The sequence below is a fragment of the Somniosus microcephalus genome, chromosome 17 (assembly GCF_052327205.1).
Source record: "Somniosus microcephalus isolate GS21.2 chromosome 17, FLI_Smic_1.0, whole genome shotgun sequence".
Classification (NCBI taxonomy): Eukaryota; Metazoa; Chordata; class Chondrichthyes; order Squaliformes; family Somniosidae; genus Somniosus; species Somniosus microcephalus.
Genome location: NC_141003.1, coordinates 75,103,245 through 75,121,389, shown reverse-complemented (window position 1 = coordinate 75,121,389; position 18,145 = coordinate 75,103,245). Strand labels below are relative to the sequence as shown.

Here is an 18,145-nt window from a genome sequence, read left to right as displayed (position 1 = left end):
CACCGGTCATTCCCGGACTCCGTATAGTGCCCAGTGATGGTAGCAGATTGTACAGGACCACCGTTCATTCCTGGACTCTGTATAGTGCCCAGTGATGGTAGCAGATTGTACAGGACCACTGGTCATTCCCGGACTCCATATAGTGCCCAGTGATGGTAGCAGATTGTACAGGACCACCGGTCATTCCCGGACTCCGTATAGTGCCCAGTGATGGTAGCAGATTGTACAGGATCACCGGTCATTCCCGGACTCTGTATAGTGCCCTGTGATGGTAGCAGATTGTGCAGGACCACTGGTCATTCCTGGACTCTGTATAGTGCCCAGTGATGGTAGCAGATTGTACAGGATCACCGGTCATTCCCGGACTCTGTATAATGCCCAGTGATGGTAGCAGATTGTACAGGACCACCGGTCATTCCCGGACTCCGTATAGTGCCCAGTGATGGTAGCAGGTTGTACAGGACCACCTGTCATTCCTGGACTCTGTATAGTGCCCAGTGATGGTAGCAGATTGTACAGGACCACCGGTCATTCCTGGACTCCGTATAGTGCCCAGTGATGGTAGCAGATTGTACAGGACCACCGGTCATTCCTGGACTCCGTATAGTGCCCAGTGATGGTAGCAGATTGTACAGGACCACTGGTCATTCCTGGACTCCGTATAGTGCCCAGTGATAGTAGCAGATTGTACAGGACCACCGGTCATTCCCGGACTCCGTATAGTGCCCAGTGATGGTAGCAGATTGTTCAGGACCACCGGTCATTCCCGGACTCTGTATAGTGCCCAGTGATGGTAGCAGATTGTACAGGACCACCGGTCATTCCCGGACTCCGTATAGTGCCCAGTGATGGTAGCAGATTGTACAGGACCACTGGTCATTCCCGGACTACATATAGTGCCCAGTGATGGTAGCAGATTATACAGGACCACCGGTCATTCCCGGACTCTGTATAGTGCCCAGTGATGGTAGCAGATTGTACAGGACCACCGGTCATTCCCGGACTCTGTATAGTGCCCAGTGATGATAGCAGATTGTACAGGACCACCGGTCATTCCCGGACACCGTATAGTGCTCAGTGATGGTAGCAGATTGTACAGGACCACCGGTCATTCCCGGACTCCGTATAGTGCCCAGTGATGGTAGCAGATTGTACAGGACCACCGGTCATTCCTGGACTCTGTATAGTGCCCAGTGATGGTAGCAGATTGTACAGGACCACCGGTCATTCCCGGACTCCGTATAGTGCCCTGTGATGGTAGCAGATTGTACAGGACCACCGGACATTCCCGGACTCTGTACAGTGCCCAGTGATGGTAGCAGATTGTACAGGACCACCGGACATTCACGGACTCTGTATAGTGCCCAGTGATGGTAGCAGATTGTACAGGACCACCGGTCATTCCCGGACTCCGTATAGTGCCCAGTGATGGTAGCAGATTGTGCAGGACCACCGGTCATTCCCGGACTCTGTATAGTGCCCAGTGATAGTAGCAGATTGTACAGGACCACCGGTCATTCCCGGACACCGTATAGTGCCCAGTGATGGTAGCAGATTGTACAGGACCACCGTTCATTCCTGGACTCTGTATAGTGCCCAGTGATGGTAGCAGATTGTACAGGACCACCGGTCATTCCCGGACTCTGTACAGTGCCCAGTGATGGTAGCAGATTGTACAGGACCACCGGTCATTCCCGGACTCTGTACAGTGCCCAGTGATGGTAGCAGATTGTACAGGACCACCGGTCATTCCCGGACTACATATAGTGCCCAGTGATGGTAGCAGATTATACAGGACCACCGGTCATTCCCGGACTCTGTATAGTGCCCAGTGATGGTAGCAGATTGTACAGGACCACCTGTCATTCCTGGACTCCGTATAGTGCCCAGTGATGGTAGCAGATTGTACAGGACCACCGGTCATTCCCGGACTCTGTATAGTGCCCAGTGATGGTAGCAGATTGTACAGGACCACCGGTCATTCCTGGACTCTGTATAGTGCCCAGTGATGGTAGCAGATTGTACAGGACCACTGGTCATCCCTGGACTCTGTATAATGCCCAGTGATGGTAGCAGATTGTACAGGACCACCGGTCATTCCCGGACTCCGTATAGTGCCCAGTGATGGTAGCAGATTGTACAGGACCACCGGTCATTCCCAGACTCCGTATAGTGCCCAGTGATGGTAGCAGATTGTACAGGACCACCGGTCATTCCCGGACTCTGTATAGTGCCCAGTGATGGTAGCAGATTGTACAGGACCACCGGTCATTCCCGGACACCGTATAGTGCTCAGTGATGGTAGCAGATTGTACAGGACCACCGGTCATTCCCGGACTCCGTATAGTGCCCAGTGATGGTAGCAGATTGTACAGGACCACCGGTCATTCCTGGACTCTGTATAGTGCCCAGTGATGGTAGCAGATTGTACAGGACCACCGGTCATTCCCGGACTCCGTATAGTGCCCTGTGATGGTAGCAGATTGTACAGGACCACCGGACATTCCCGGACTCTGCACAGTGCCCTGTGATGGTAGCAGATTGTACAGGACCACCGGACATTCCCGGACTCTGCACAGTGCCCAGTGATGGTAGCAGATTGTACAGGACCACCGGTCATTCCCGGACTCCGTATAGTGCCCTGTGATGGTAGCAGATTGTACAGGACCACCGGACATTCCCGGACTCTGTATAGTGCCCAGTGATGGTAGCAGATTGTACAGGACCACCGGTCATTCCTGGACTCTGTATAGTGCCCAGTGATGGTAGCAGATTGTACAGGACCACTGGTCATTCCCGGACTCTGTATAATGCCCAGTGATGGTAGCAGATTGTACAGGACCACCGGTCATTCCTGGACTCCGTATAGTGCCCTGTGATGGTAGCAGATTGTACAGGACCACCTGTCATTCCCGGACTCTGTACAGTTCAGATCTGTGCAGACCACTAGACATGGTGGCCTACTCCGTGATGATGTCCATACTTCACCGGAGAGATGTGACTCTGCTGTTAGATGTCTACAAATCTAACCACAACAACACCACACAAGTTAGACCACAGCTTTGTGTGAATCAGGAAACGAGAGATGCTGCACCTCAACATTTTCAGTCCACTTAAGTTTGTACAAAATACCATCGTCTCACACGCCTCTTCTGCCTGTGGAGCTATCATCCAGACAGTGCCTCTGACCTTCTGCAAATAAGGAACACAGTTCCAGATAATGACAGTTAACTATTTCTTGCTGAGCGAGGGTTGCTGCAACATATATGGGATTTCTGACTTGCCCTAGCACAATTTCTCCAAGTATTTTTATGCTTCCATTAGCCAGCACGGTCCACATTGCGAGAACCTGTTCTTTGTTACATCTGTTTTCAAATGCACCCTTTTACGACACTTTTTTGCATATCCCCTTCCAAAAAAAATGCTTTCATATTTTTTATTACTGGCGTGTAACTCTCTGGAAATATCCTGAGTTTCTTCTAGTGCCAGAAGTGGAGCACTGCAACAACAGTTTCCTTATTTTCCATTAATCTATTCTACAGCCTTTGGACCTAGGATGGAACCAATCATTAAAAAAGTTGATAGAACAGTGCAGCATATTGGAAGTTCCATTACCCTGTTCTTGCCTGCTGTTAGATGCTGTATGTGACAGACATGGGTTTCATTATATACTGTGTTGTAAAAATATTCCTGTATCATACCTTTTCATATGAATTTTTAGCTGGATCTAGAATGAACTGCAGCCAGTGTTTCTCTAGGGGAAGCTTATTGTTCCTAGAGTGTAGTTGTTTGATTTGTAGCTCCAGTAACCTTTGAACTTGAACCAAATTATGGCTTCTTGGAAGGACAGTGGTTAATTTATTCAAAGATTCCAGTCCGGTGGCCAAGAATGCAAGCTTGTTGTTAACTTTGAACCATCAGAAGATGAGTTGTCATTCTTCAGAACGCAGGCCAGGTGTTTTGATTTGAACATCAGTCAGGTTGCGGATAGCTCTTGCCAGGACCAGTCTGATTATGCCTCATCAGGGCATTAATTGAGGTGAGCTGTTCAAATAGTCCTATGTTCAAGATGTATTTGGTCTGGCTTGATTCGCAAATTTATGTTCAGATGCCTCTCTGTCCGGGATAACTTTAACAAGCTGTTGACCACCTCCTTACATTATTCAGCCCAACTTTATTTCTATGTTATGGTGATGAGGTGTAACTCAGTGGAGCTAAAGCATCCCATGTTACATTCATCTAAGATTTAGTTAAAGGAATCTGAAAGAGAACTCTAAACCTTGAAATGCTTTATTATTTTGATTTCATAAAAAACTTTGAAATATCAATCCAAATTAGGTGCTGAGATATTCATCTACTGATTTATCTTGCTTCTGTATAAGTTTACATATTGTAATAAATTAAATTTGTAGCATTAACCTGAAGAATATCTTTATCAGCATAGTGTTTTTCTACCTTGAAGCAATCTGGAACCTGCAGTGCAGATCCTCCATGTCTTTCAGTACAAAATAACTGAGTAATTGTAATCCTGCGGCATGCTAATACATTCACTCCATAAGTGAGTTTTATAATTTTCTCATCATTGAGGTATAAGCCTGCCTCTGGAAACTGCCTTTTCACTTTCAGCGGGTATAAAGTGCTTTGGGGAGAAAGTGAGAATTGGAATCCTGCATATACAGAAAACTATGTTATATCCGGCACCGACAGGACCGAGCTGTTGCCGTCCCATCAAAACTGCCAGACATACCAGTGTTAATGTTGAAGCATACGGAGGTTTTCATCTCCGTATCTGACAACAAACACTGTTGCTTAGCAACAGCTTCAAACAGTCGGCCCGTACCTTGGAAGCGTCTCTGTAGCTTAGCAACAGCTTCAGAGAGACTTTCCAGAGCCTGACTGTTGGGGAAAAAAAACCTAACAAAACGGCTCCTGATTTCTGCCGGTAGATCGAGGTTTCTGGACATACAACCTCCGGATAAACCAAAGTCTCCTGTAGAACAGTTATTTTCCTTTGGGTTGGAAAATCCAAGGATTAGAGGCTAGTTGCAAAGTAACCGCAATAAAGGCCTAGGAGCCAGTCTTCAGGAATATCTTTGTAATTGGTGCGTGACTTTGTGAGGGAATAATTGATGAAAAAAAGAACATGGGATTAGCTGGAAAATGGGATTAGAATAGACGGGGCTTGATGGCCGGCGCGGACACGATGGGCCGAAGGGCCTCTTTCTGTGCTGTATAACTCTATAACACTTTCAAAAATCTATTTAAATGTGCCGCCGTCTACTCTTTTGCCCCTTCACCCTTTCTCAACTTTGATTCTGCAGTGTTGGATGGCAATACATTTGTGAGAATTAATACTAGCTCAGATGCCGGTTCACTGTATCAAATAATTGCACTGCTTCTTTAATGATTGCCCCCCTTGCACATTTGGTGGAATGGGAAAATCTGGAATGCAACTGTATTTCAAGAATAAGGTTTATGTGACCCCCCCCACACACCCCCCTCCCAACATGACCTACATGTTCTGAAGCTAAATCAAAAGGTAGGAGACAAACCTATTTGGTGCGAACTTTTGAGCATGAGGTTCAGGCTGTTTTGCAGAATATATGTTGCTCTAATGTATGTTGCTTTTTAGAACGTTGACCCAGTGTTTTACATTTTTACTGTGTGCATCAAATGAAACCCTTTTATTTTGGGGAGCAGGTTCACTACTTGTTTGGTGGGAATCCTGGGAAGTCGTGTTCACCCAAGATGAGACTGGATGATTTTTGGTCACTGAAGCTTTGCCGCCCTTCCAAGGATTACCTCCTGAGACATTGCAGATACCTCATCAGGAGGCACAGGTGCGTAAGAACAGAGCTCCCAAGCTGTTCCCTATAATACACAGGTCATAGGGCCACAACACATAACTACCACTGGGGGCTTGGGCGTAAATTGTGCCTGCGGATGAGTGATAAAAGTTTAGCTGTTGCGCGTTCTTGTTAATCCCCAGCTGTTCTTGGTTGCTTAGTCTGATCTGATGTAGGGACACGTGAAAAAGAGAGTTTTATTACTAACATTTCCTAAGATGTGCTTCATTGAGCTTTATTTGCACAGTTCTTATCCAGAAATATTTGAAACTTGCAGAGCTGAGAGATGTAGTTATGGTTAAAAGGTGCATTTTCCTTCTGGGCTCGTCTTTTAATTTTATCCCACCTCTCCATGTTCTCCCCTTGATGATTCATGCGTGCAGCAACAAGCTTCCGATACCTTGCCCAGGTGGTCATTCTTTACTGGTGAGAAGCTATAGAGCAAATGCGGTCACTTGGCTATGATGGTTGTGGGTGAGAAGGACGGAAGGACATCAGAGCCAAGCCCAAATCTGCCCAGACGTGCATAGCTTGCAACAGCAGTTACTGGATAGTGATCAGGAGCAGAAGCATTGGACTAACATTACTCCCACTGCCCATCGCCTCCCCACCCCACCCACCGCCCTTCCTTCCCCAAATTTTATGGATGCTTTATTTAATAATTATGCATCCATTGCTTCCCTGAGATCCGCACAGACCAGCGATCGAGTCTATATCATTTCTGGTCTGTGTGGCTATGTACGGCACCAAATGTTACATTTATTTGTTGAGTACCAATGGATGCAAGTCTTAATTTTTTTTCAGCTTTCCTATATGTTGATAATTACATGACCCAGCAGATGTTCGAAATGAGCATTGCGATTATTATAAACTGCCCAAGTATTTTGTAAGAGCTAAAGGGATCAAGGGATATGGGGAGAAAGCAGGGACAGGGTACTGAATTTGGATGATCGGCCATGATCTCATTAAATGGCGGAACAGGCTCGAGGGGCCGAATGGCCTACTCCTGCTCCTATCTTCTATGTTTCTATAACATCCCTTTTGTGTTATGGAGTTTGTGTGGGCTGCTGGAAAATGTAGTGAAAAGTGATTTAAAAATTTTTGAATAGCAGTCAGGAGCCCTTTTCCTGTGTAATTTTGTGGCGGGTTCTTCTTGGCAAGGCACTCCTATAAGGTGGTTTCCCCTTCCTCTGGTCTCCTTGTACCTGCAAACTATCCCTGGTTGAGAGCAGGTGGCACGTGCCTGGATCCCTGGCGATGAAGCTCTGCAACTGGCCCCAAGGAGGAGCAGTGAAATTGGTTTTCCCTCACACAATTGGTTCCCCGCCCCCCACCATCCCAACCCCTTCCCAGATGGGAATACCCGGCTTCCAAACCACATTTCCCTCCACGACTGCACAGCTGAGCTTGGTAACTTGGCTTTGGGGGATTGTAAACCATTCTGTCGCACAAATGTAGTGTAATGTAACTTGCTGTTTTGTGTTTGTCCTGTCGATTTGTTAACACCTGTTTTCCTCCGATCTTCTTCTGTAGATTTGAGGAGAAAGCTCGAGCAGATCCTTTAAGTGCTTTAATATATTTACAGAATGACTTGTACGTTACTGTGGATCACTCGGACCCAGAAGAAACTAAAGAGGTAAGGACTATAAAGTTTCTAATTATCAGTCCTCTGTACATTTTGATGCTGTTGCTTATATATTTGATATAATTTGTGGGTATTGCTTAATATTTACCGCAAGTAAGGATTAGCGGCTGCACTTTGAGCGCCATTATTCCTTTATGTAAAACAATTGTAAGGAGACGGCACTTTTGGATTAAATAAAGACACATAGTCAAATTTGCAGTTTGTGGTTTGCTAGCTGATCTCGGCCTGAGAGATAATGGGGGAATTACTACAGTTGACCTCAAAGCCCGTTGATTGGAAAGGGGAGAAAGGCAGCCAGAGCTACTGCTCATTGCTATTCAGTAATTCCTGGAAGAAAGTGCATGCATGTTGGATGTATGGTTGAGGACATATCTGGGCTTGACTGTGAAGCCAGCATTCACTGCCCGGGTTCCAATATGAAGAATAACAACTTGGGTGAGGCAACAGAGGGCTCGTGGGCCTGTACCCCAGCAGTTTCTGTTGAATAAGGAAACTTGTTTTGCACAGTGTGTAGGAAGATCATAAAGAAAGGGATGACGGGCAGACAGCTGTAGGAAGTGGCAAAGGCGATGGTGAGCTGTTGTGGTGTTTTGGTCAGCCTGTTTACGATGACTGACTGCAGTAGCATGCGCAGTATTTTGAATAGGCTGCGCAGCCCCTTAAAGGGGTCGCGCACCCAGAAATATATAAGAGGGAACATTGGTTGTAACCTGAGCAGATATAACTGGGCTTGTTGCTGCAGTTGTTCAGCTTAGTGCTGGAGAAGTTTTACAAAATGAATGTGTGGCAAGGTTATCTGTTATATTTTGATGGTGTACTATTGCTGTTTGGCTTGTATCTTTTGTTTCTGTTTTACTTTTTCTCCAGGATTTGTTTGCCTTATCCAATGCTCTTATACTGCTGCTGTTAGTTTAGGGTCTGTCATTTTCGTATTAATGGGCATGGAGTTTAGCCATCCCACTCTCTGCAGCCACTCGCTAATCTGGTGGTTATAGAGTAGCTTCACTCTCTTGCTGAAGACTTTTGGGGTATGCTCTGCCTCAGCTGGGTGTGTACCGCTCCCCTCCCCTCAACCTTCAGTTCAGTAGTAGGAAACAGACAGTGGCTTACCGCTGCACTATTTAGAGTGTATTAGACCAGTGTGTGGGGTCCAGCATGGTTGTAGTGTGACTGGTTTGTGCAGAAATGGTGCTTTCTGTGCAAGACTGGTTTCTGTGTACTTGCAAGTAGTTATTAATGTCTCGGTCCACTTTCCCCATTTATCAACCCAGTGGTCTTTCAGCTGAGGAAGCACATTAAGGCGTCATTTGCTATTTATGGTCCTTTTTGACTAATGGCAGAATTAATAGCTGTTTGAAAGGCTGCATTTACGGTAGGGAAATAGAACACATTTGAAGTTGTGTCTCAGTTAAATGACTGATGTACTGGGAGATATTAGCTCTGGAATTCACAATGGGTCTTTAGACTTGGTTCAGATTGTTAGAGTAATTTTGGAGTGAATTAACGATCAGTATGCTGCATTTCTGTGTGAGGTTTTGCTTTCTGATTGACCCCTCTGCTACCCCATGCATCATTTTCTTGGGGACAGGGCGGATGACTGGACAGCTTGCATTCAAAATTCTGTCAGTGCCACTCTATATAATCAACTGTCAGGAGATGCGCAGTGGTGATCTGGGATGACTCGTCCACAGATTTCCTTCCTTCCATCCCACTCCCTTGAAGCAGCCAGCCATCGCTTGGTGCCTCCTTTCCCTGACTACCTCCTACAGATTGGGAACTTGCCACACGCTCGCTCCCACAACCGGAGCGAGGTGTTCGGCGAATCGGGCGGAGGCAGCACAGCGCGGCAAGCAGCAGCAGCCACGTCGACCCGCTAGGGCACGTCGGCCGGCCGCTCCTCAGCGGGAAGGGATTCCGACCGGGAGGAGGGGAGCTGAGCATGGCGGCCAGAGGCTGGACTGGAAGCGGGAGAAGCAGGCCTGGGCCGTCGGACCGTGGAGCCGGAGACGGTGAGGTGGAGGCCGCGGCGACCGGAGGATGTGTTGGGCGAGTCGGGCAGAGGAGCGCAGTGCATCGGTACGCAGCAGCAGACTCGATGACTCGCAGTCCGACTGGGAGGAGGGGAGCCGGGAATGGTGGCCAGAGGGTGAGCAGGAGAAGCAGGCCACCGCACGTGGAGCCGAGCCGGCAACAGTGAGGAGGACAGAGCGGCTGAGGGACACGTGCTCCCACTGCCACTGGATGCCAAAGAATTGACTTTCTGAACACGGCGCTGTAAAAATAGCTGACATGTCTCTGTGAGCTCCCACAGCTTTATTGTGGGAGTGATTGGGGAGTGAGCATTCCATTGTACTAGTTACATATGGCAAATAAAGAATCTTGAATCTTGACTGTGTGCCGGCACTCGGGGCTGCTGCTGGGATTTTGTGTTGATGTCCATTCCTTGAATCAGCCCTCCATTTACCGTGACCTACTAATATCTGTGCTTTCTTTTTTGTTGTATTTGTACAGCCTTTAAAAGGATTTCTTCTTCCCACCCCTCCCCCCCTCCTTTTAAGAGGCAGGGTATGGAGCTGTGGTTGACCATTGTTACAGAATGGAATTAAGGCTAGTTAGCCAAATAGGATTCCATTTATTATGAGCTTGATATTGTACATTTTTACTACTGTAATTTATTCCAGTTGCTTCACTTTATGCATTTGTGTAACTAATTTGTTACTTTTATTCTTAAGTTTCAGTTACTGGCTCAGGCACTCTTCAAGTCCAGTTCGGATTTCATCCCATTAGGTTAGTGTTCTTAAAATGCTTACATATCCAATATTGATCGTCTGCTTTGCAAACTGCTTTAATAATTTGAACAGAGTGGTGAGAATGTGGAACTCGTTACCGTGTGGAGTGGTTGAGGCAAATAGCATAGGTGCATTTAAGGGGAAGCTAGGTAAGTACACGAGACAGAAAGGAATGCAAGGGTATGTTGATCGGGTGAGATGGCGTAAGGTGGGTGGTGGCTCGTGTGGAGCATAAATATCAGCACAGACCTGTTGAGTCTAAATGACCTGTTTCCGTACTGTAAAATTGTATGTATTCTGTGTCTACTGGATAAATTGCTGTTCGGGTGGTTTTGGAACAAAGTTTAAACCTGTTTATATAATCTGAGAGCCTGTGTGTGGGTAGTCAAGTTCCAGGGTTCTGACAAAAGGTCATCAAGCTGAAACTACTGTCCTCCCTCCACAGATGCTAGCTGACCTGAGTGTTTCCAGCATTTTCTGTTATTCCAGTTAATGCCACAATGCAAAAGTGGATCGAGTACGAGCGTTGTCATGAGTATTGCACGTGTTCATGACATCAGCTGTTCATTTGCTGCCTTTGCGTGTGATTAGACTTTTCAACTTGAGCTGCTGTGACAGTTAGGATGTGGCCCACAATGTTTTTGTTTTGCTTTCTTTAGGGAAGGGGGGTGGTGTAGGACGAAGCCAATAATTGTTTTTTGGCCTGCTCATTTGCAAACGATTTCTGCACTCCTGACACTGTGCTTATTGTGCATCAGTGGAATGAATGCATTCCTAATTGAAGATTTGTGCTTTATTCAGAAGCTCAATGTGACTAAAACCTACAGGTGTGACAGAAGGTTCAGTTGGAAGTTCAGGGGCTTAGATAAACAGGTTAACTAGGTCTTAATCATTTATTGCACAGCATAGACACGATGGGCTGAATGGCTCCTTCTGTGTCGTAACCTTCTGATTCTTGAACTTGCTATGGGCAAATAGGTTTGAAAAAAAAAATCTATCATGTTTTTAATTTTCTTTTTCAGCCGTAGAATTTGAACAATTGCACTATATTCCCAAATAATTTGAAGAAAATTATAATTTTTGAGTGCAGGCGGCGGGCAGAATATATTGGAACCAGGAATGTGCTGCTTCGCAAAGCAGGTTCACTGAGCTTTCCTCCACAGGGGGCAGGGAGGGGAATGTGGCAGCAATCGCTCATAGACTGCTCTCATTCTGATCTCTTGGGAGACCAATTCGGCACAACATTGGCTTCAGGCCTTAGAGCTGATGGCCCACAGTTGCTTTGGGGCCTGAAGGAATTTAGCTGAAAGACCAAAATAAGTAGGTTAAAAAATGTATTGGAGAATGGATTTTGCTGTACTGTTGACTTTTAATTTGAGTGAGCTATTTATAGAAAGGATGTGGGATGTGGCTTCCATTCAGTTAGTTAGGAGTTTCATTGTGAGATTCAGCTGAATGGGATTTTACTGTGATTTATTACAAGCTTAGAATTTACCCTTTTCTAATGAGCTGCAACATTGCTCCTTTGAAAATTTTAAAACATAATGTCCTCTTTTAAACATATTCGGCAGGAATTTAACTCGGGAGTTGGGTTGGAGGCGGGACTACAACTTTCGGGGATGTAGTCCCGCTTCCATCGAGATGCGGCCAATCCACGCGATTTTAACTTGATTGACCTTGTTGAGCCCGCCCAGCGGGCTCAGCAGGCCAATTAAGGGCCACCCGGCAACAGGTGACGTCACAGACTGAAATTTCATCTGTCAAGAGCTTTTGACAGATGAAATATCAGCGTTTCACAGCTGTTTGAAGTTGTCAAACACTGACAGTCTTACTTCTAACCCGAGTCCTTCTCCACAGACTCAGTTAGAAATCTCTCCTGCGCAGAAAGCTGAAGGCTGTCACTTTTAAGCTTTCTGTGCCGGTGAGATGAGGGACTCCCGGAACCTAAAGGAAGGAAGGCTGAAAAGGTATGTAAAACTTATTTAATCACTTTAGACACACCAAACACATTTACCTTTGCACTCATGCACACATCACTCACCTGAACACCGACATCTCGACCCCTCCAAATCCTTCAACCCGACGGCCCGCCTCCTCTAACTTGGCGTGGTTTGGAGCCGTCAGGAATCCCACACTTCAACATCAAAAATAGGGATTAGGCTAAAAACCGCCTGTTAACTACCTGTTAACAGGCAGTTAATTGGCACTAATCCCTTCCCGCCTTGGGTAGGCGGGTCCCAGTGCGGGGCGGGTACCCGCCCCCTTTGAAACTGGCATGGAGGCGGGTTTGGGTGCGGGAAGGGGTCGGGACCCCTGATTTCGGGATTTTAACCCCCCGCATGCCTCCAATCCCGACTCCACGGCACAATGAAAATCCTGCCCATTATGTCCTCTAGTTGGTTGGAGTCCATAAACGGTACACTGGGGGCAGCAATAACATCCGGGAATGTCAGTAATGTAGCCTTTGGAGAACGGGGCTGATATTTAGTCCTGTTCGGTAGTGCAATTCTGTTGAATCCGTACCTTTCCCATGGCCCAAATTCTGTCTAAAGTGATTTTAAATGCCTCTCTTTGGAGTCATAGGCTGTATTTCTCCAGTGCCATTATCTCTTGCTCTATAAGCATCACAGAATGAAATCACTCGCTTGGTGTTCATCTGTCTTTTTATTTCTCGACAGGTTTTTCAGACGTTGACCAGACTTATGCCCAGAGGACTCTGCTGTTTGATACGCTGGTAAACTTCTTCCCTGACAGCATGACACCTCCAAAAGGCAATCTGGTTGACCTCATCACACTGTAGCTGGACAGCAATTGATGGATTCTGGCTGAAGAGAAAGTGAATCACAAATCTGATCTCCCGTTTTCTACGGGTTAGATTGGCTTATGATTTTGGCTGGCAAAGATGGTTTATGTAATACATCACCTTTCATCTAGTTTTGATTTGAGTGTCCAATTTCAGTGCTGTTTCCGTACAGACTATAAAACTGGGTTGGAACAGATGACAGCTTTGTGAATATGGGTTTGCTTCCCATTGTGTGTTAAGTCCTTTGCTGCATTGGTAAATATTTAAAACTATTTTGAGATTAAATAATAAATCCTGCCATCAGAGTGTCCATATAAACACGCAGTTGACGTTCTTCATGTCTAGGCTGCTTCCTGGAATAATGCTGCAGTGATCTAGACTGACTTTCATCAGTATTTCGGTCCACTTTGATGTCCATTTATCAGTCCAGTAGTCCACACACACTTGACATCACATTAAGGTGTTGTTTTATGTCTGCTGTTCCTATTCTCTTTGGCCTCTTTAGCAATATTAATAACTGCTTTGAAAAGCTGCACCTACACTTTTGACATCAAATGAATTCGAGTGCTGTGCATCATGTCCGATGATTGCAATGTTATGCAGTGCCCTGTGGGGCTGCCGACTCCGGAATTCTCAGCGGGCAGAGTCGATTTGCTGCCATTTTTACTCCAGAATCGATCGGTTCTACCGTTAATTTACTTCTTGCACTTCAAAGTTGCAGTCCTATTGTAAATGGGGCTAACTTTAATCTTCACATTTCCCTCTCTTTTTTTGATGGCGTGGCCAAAAGAAAATCCAGCTTTCGAGCTATCTGCTGATGAGCTGGCAGTTTTAAAGGTATGAAAGATCCAGCATGGTCTTTTCCTCTTGGGGACAAGATTATTCCAACAAAAACAATTGCTATCAAAAATTGTAGTTGTCAGCAATTTGCCTATCTATTGCAGCTGGCCCAGAGTGTGATGCACGGATGGCCAGTTTCCAAAGCCCGCTTTTAAGTAGATTTACCTGGAAAGCGCAGTGCGTCAGTTTTGTTTTTGAGGCGAGACTGTTCTCTTTGCAATTACTGATTTCACCTCTTGATTGCGATGTAGGCTGCAGAAAAATGGGTGGCAGTGATCGCCTTCAGTCTTTGGGTTTGGAAGTGCATACTGAGTCTGGGAACATGCTTATGAAAAGGCCTGTTTTATGGCAGAAATTCAGTGGTAGAGTGCATTTCCCGCTACAAGCCAGGATGCATGTCATCTACATTGTCCATTTTTATCCAAATTGAACGAAAATGCTAGATGTTTTCTCTAAAACGACGACAAAATCCTCTGACTTTATTTGTTAAATAATAGGCATACTGATCAAGCGTGTGCGATATGTGGACAACTTGATTTGTCTGTGTTCCTAAAATGGTTGCCTCCAAGCTGCAGAGGTTCTGGCTTGGGATACTTTCTGCACTTGGTTCTTAGCTTCCATTGATAGTAAAGGAGTCCAGACCTCAGTCATTTCTTGCATCTTGTGTTCTTTGTCATCATCTCAGTGATGTCAGGCATGTTGAGTAAAGTCTAGTCATCAGTTGTAACATCATTTCTTGGAACATGTAAAGCTGATGCCTTGAAGTAAGTGCTTTTTAAAAAAAACAATTCCAGCTCAGCTGCCAAAGATACAGTAAAGTGTGCCGATGGGAAATACATGTCTGAAACTGTGTCTAGGAAATGAGGACCTTGTCACAGTATTTTAATTTTTGATAAGTTTCTCAGATAAACTATTTTAACTCTTTCACATCTTTAAGAATCCGAACAAATTATTGTAATTGCTGTAAAGGAAATTGTGAAAGATTTTTTTTGCACTGATGCAGGTTTCTAAATTGTACTGCTTTGTACAATAATTATCTATGTATTTTTAATCCATTGGCCCCCTTCGATTTAAATTCCACATACTGTGATCTTGTGTGTAGGATGGTAACAGCAAAGGTGTTAAACGGCCACTGCTCGTTAGCAGTGACTAACTTAAAGGCTTTCACTTGTCTTAGAAATGCACGTGATTACAGTACTTTACCTCAGTGATTGGATTGTTCTCTTTATGCTGCTTATGTGCTAGACTACTAGAGGCAAAGTCCCTTCATTTTTTTCACCCCCTGTAGAAGATAATTTTAAATTTGTTTTTCACGAATGGCACCAACATACTCTTTCTCGGACTTGATAGAGAGTATCTTTTATTAAAATGTAGAGTTGAATGAAGATTTTTCTCACTATCTGCGTTCATGCCTCTACCGAACATCTCGCACCACTGTGAAAATTCTGATTTCCTTCTATAGCTGGGAAGACTGTTAGTGAGTCAGGATTGTGTTAGCATTGCTGCTGGTGGCTGCCCTCATTTATTTAGAGATGGCCCTGCAGATATTAAGTTTGCTTCATTTTGATAAATTCTTCAGTCTCATAACTACAGATACTTGGTGTGAGATTGCCCTTGTGGTTTTTTGGAGAAGAGGGAGGAGTGTTGAAGAGTAGAATTAAAAGAACATCTTCCAGTAGTGTGTATATAATGTGTTTAAGGTACAAGGCAAAATCTGTGTTGGGAAAGCCTGTTGTTCAAATGTTGCCATCTCCCAACGTGTAAAATGGACCGTTTGCTGTACCAAGTAATCAGTGCACCTCTTGTGCTACCAGGTATTCAGTGAATCCTTTACGACACCAGATATTCCCATACAACCCCCCCCCCCTACCAAGTAAGACTGGTAGGAATTCCATAAAGGGAAGTTTTGTAAAATTCAAACTTGTAACCTCTGCTGCCGCAAAGAGGCAAATAATTTTCACTCATTGCTGAGCAGATCCCATTCAGAATCATAATTTTCACAACGGGTCAACTTAACCAAAGCATATTGTCCCTGGTAGTTTTGCATTGAGGTCACTTTTAATTGACCTGATGGCCTTGGTCAGGACAGTTGGAAATACAGACATGAAGAAAACATTCACTTTATTCAGTCAGTCCTATTTAAAACCGTGTAAAGATGACGCCAGCAAGTACTACGCAGAATTTAAAAACCTTACCGACACTCCCGATGTCATTACCTTTTGTGAAGGTGCACCTTCTGCACCAGGTGGGGTGTTCAAGAATTATACCCAACAAAAGCTCAGTCCAAATGTTTCATATACACTGTTCTACTGTTTAATATATGGAGGAGTGTTGTAACTCAAACTATGTTTCAGCAAGCCCCCTTTGTCCCTGTTGGCTAATGTTCTTGTTGGTGTGGTCTTGCATCGTCATTGTGTATTTATAAAATTGGGGGCGGGGGCTGAAAGTGTCATAGCAAAAACTGGCAAGCCTTAATGATCAGAACAAAATCACTGATAACCAAAGAAAAGTTAAAACATCCTGTATGGTCGTGGTGACTTCTCATGGAAAGAAAAGAAAAAGCTTGCATTTGTATAATGCCTTTTGCAACCTCGGGTCGTCACAAAGTGCTTCACAGCCGAATTGGGATGGCGGGGGCATGAACCATTCCCTCTGAACTTCAGCTTTGTTTAATAAAAGAAAGTGCTGAGGGCGCAGAACCAGTCGGTCAACATCTGAAAAGATAAAGATTGGTTAAAGTATCTGACGAAACGTCGCACCCAAAACATTAACCTGTCTTTCTCTTGTAGGCTGAACTGCTATTTTTGTATTACTGATTTCCAACCATGTCTTTTTAACTGTTCAGTTAAAATGCTATTTTCTGAAGTACTGCAAACTACTGCTTGTAAAGCACAGAAGACTGACCATAATCTGGTATAATTTGGCACTAAGCATCCATATAGTAATTTAATGGAAAATACAAATGATTTACTCCTATTTAGCTGGAGTGTATTTAAGGCAGGCAGCTTGCAGCTGTTTTTATCGCTAAGAAATATCACTTACTCTCGCTGACTGATTTTGTCTAGTTGATGTTTTAATTAACTAGCAGAAATAAAATAAGAGCAAAATTTGTCAACTTTTGAAGTGTAAAGCAAGCCTGGAATTATTTTATAATTGGAGGAAAAATACAAATGCACAGGTCAGATTTTGGCATATTAAATTACTTTGGCCTGGCCTGGCTCAGCTCTAAAACTGTCAATAACTGGCTCTGAGCACTATACAGCTTGAATTTTTTTTCTCTGTAGGATCAGACCTCCTGCCTAGATTTACAGTTTAATAATGCATTGTTCTGCTTAATAGTTAGAATTGAAGCAATGCATAATAGGATTTTTTTTTAGGAAGTTCACGAATTTTTTTTTTAAAGTTCACGAACCATCAAATGTTTGCAACTGCAGAAAGTGGTTTCACCCCTTTTTTTAAAGTATATAAAAGCCTGTGTCTCGAGACTAGATTATGGGATCTTGTGAATACCCAGAGGAAGTGATTTGACATGGTGAGACAGCCCATTATAAATCTCACAAGCATCAATAATTGCCTTGTGTAACGCGATTTGCAGCTTAAATACTACAGTTTTATATTAATGATCCTGGTGGTATGAAAACTGACTATTACCGAGGGGGGACTCTGAGTGATAAATCGATTGCTGTGACAGATCACTTGCTCTTCTAATACCTGGGAGATTACTAAATACTGAATTTTGGATAGCAGTGTGGTCATCAGTTCGGCATCGTGTTTCGGGATTGATCACCAGCTGCATCAGTTTACTATGCGCTATCTGATTGGAAGCAGAGTCGTTTTTACTCTGCTACATGCACATCTTTCTCTCTCTCGATGCTCTTGACCACTTCTGGTTATATTATTGTGGACAGATTAGGAAGTCACATTTTGAGTAATCTGGCTAACATTGAGTGTTGTCTTGGCCAACATTTCTCCCTGATCATTCATTCTGTCATTGTTTATGGGACCTTGCTATGTGCAGATTGGCTGTTGTGTTTGTCTGTAACATTAACTGCATTTCCAAAAGTAATTAATTGATTGTAAAGCACTTTGGGACATCCTGATCAGGTACTATATAAATGTTTTGCTTTCTTTAGCCAGTTAGCCAACATTTAAAGGAGAAGGATAGCCCGTTACATTTTATTTTAAATGCGCTCTCAAGTCTTAAATTTGTTTGAGGTTTGTT

General features: G+C 44.5%; 1 protein-coding gene across 3 annotated transcripts in view; it reads left to right on the top strand.

Annotated features, from left to right (window-relative positions):
• mkln1 (muskelin 1, intracellular mediator containing kelch motifs) overlaps positions 1-17,776 on the top strand; it is a 167,827-nt gene extending 150,051 nt beyond the window's left edge. For all 3 annotated transcript variants that reach the window (XM_086010684.1, XM_086010683.1, XM_086010685.1), the window contains 4 exons: positions 5,701-5,840; positions 7,380-7,482; positions 10,224-10,278; positions 12,959-17,776. In XM_086010684.1, the coding sequence (XP_085866810.1) occupies positions 5,701-5,840; positions 7,380-7,482; positions 10,224-10,278; positions 12,959-13,080 (420 nt within the window). In that variant the 3' untranslated portion in view covers positions 13,081-17,776. The remainder of the gene's footprint in view (positions 1-5,700; positions 5,841-7,379; positions 7,483-10,223; positions 10,279-12,958) is intronic.
• The last annotated feature ends 369 nt before the right edge of the window (positions 17,777-18,145 follow it).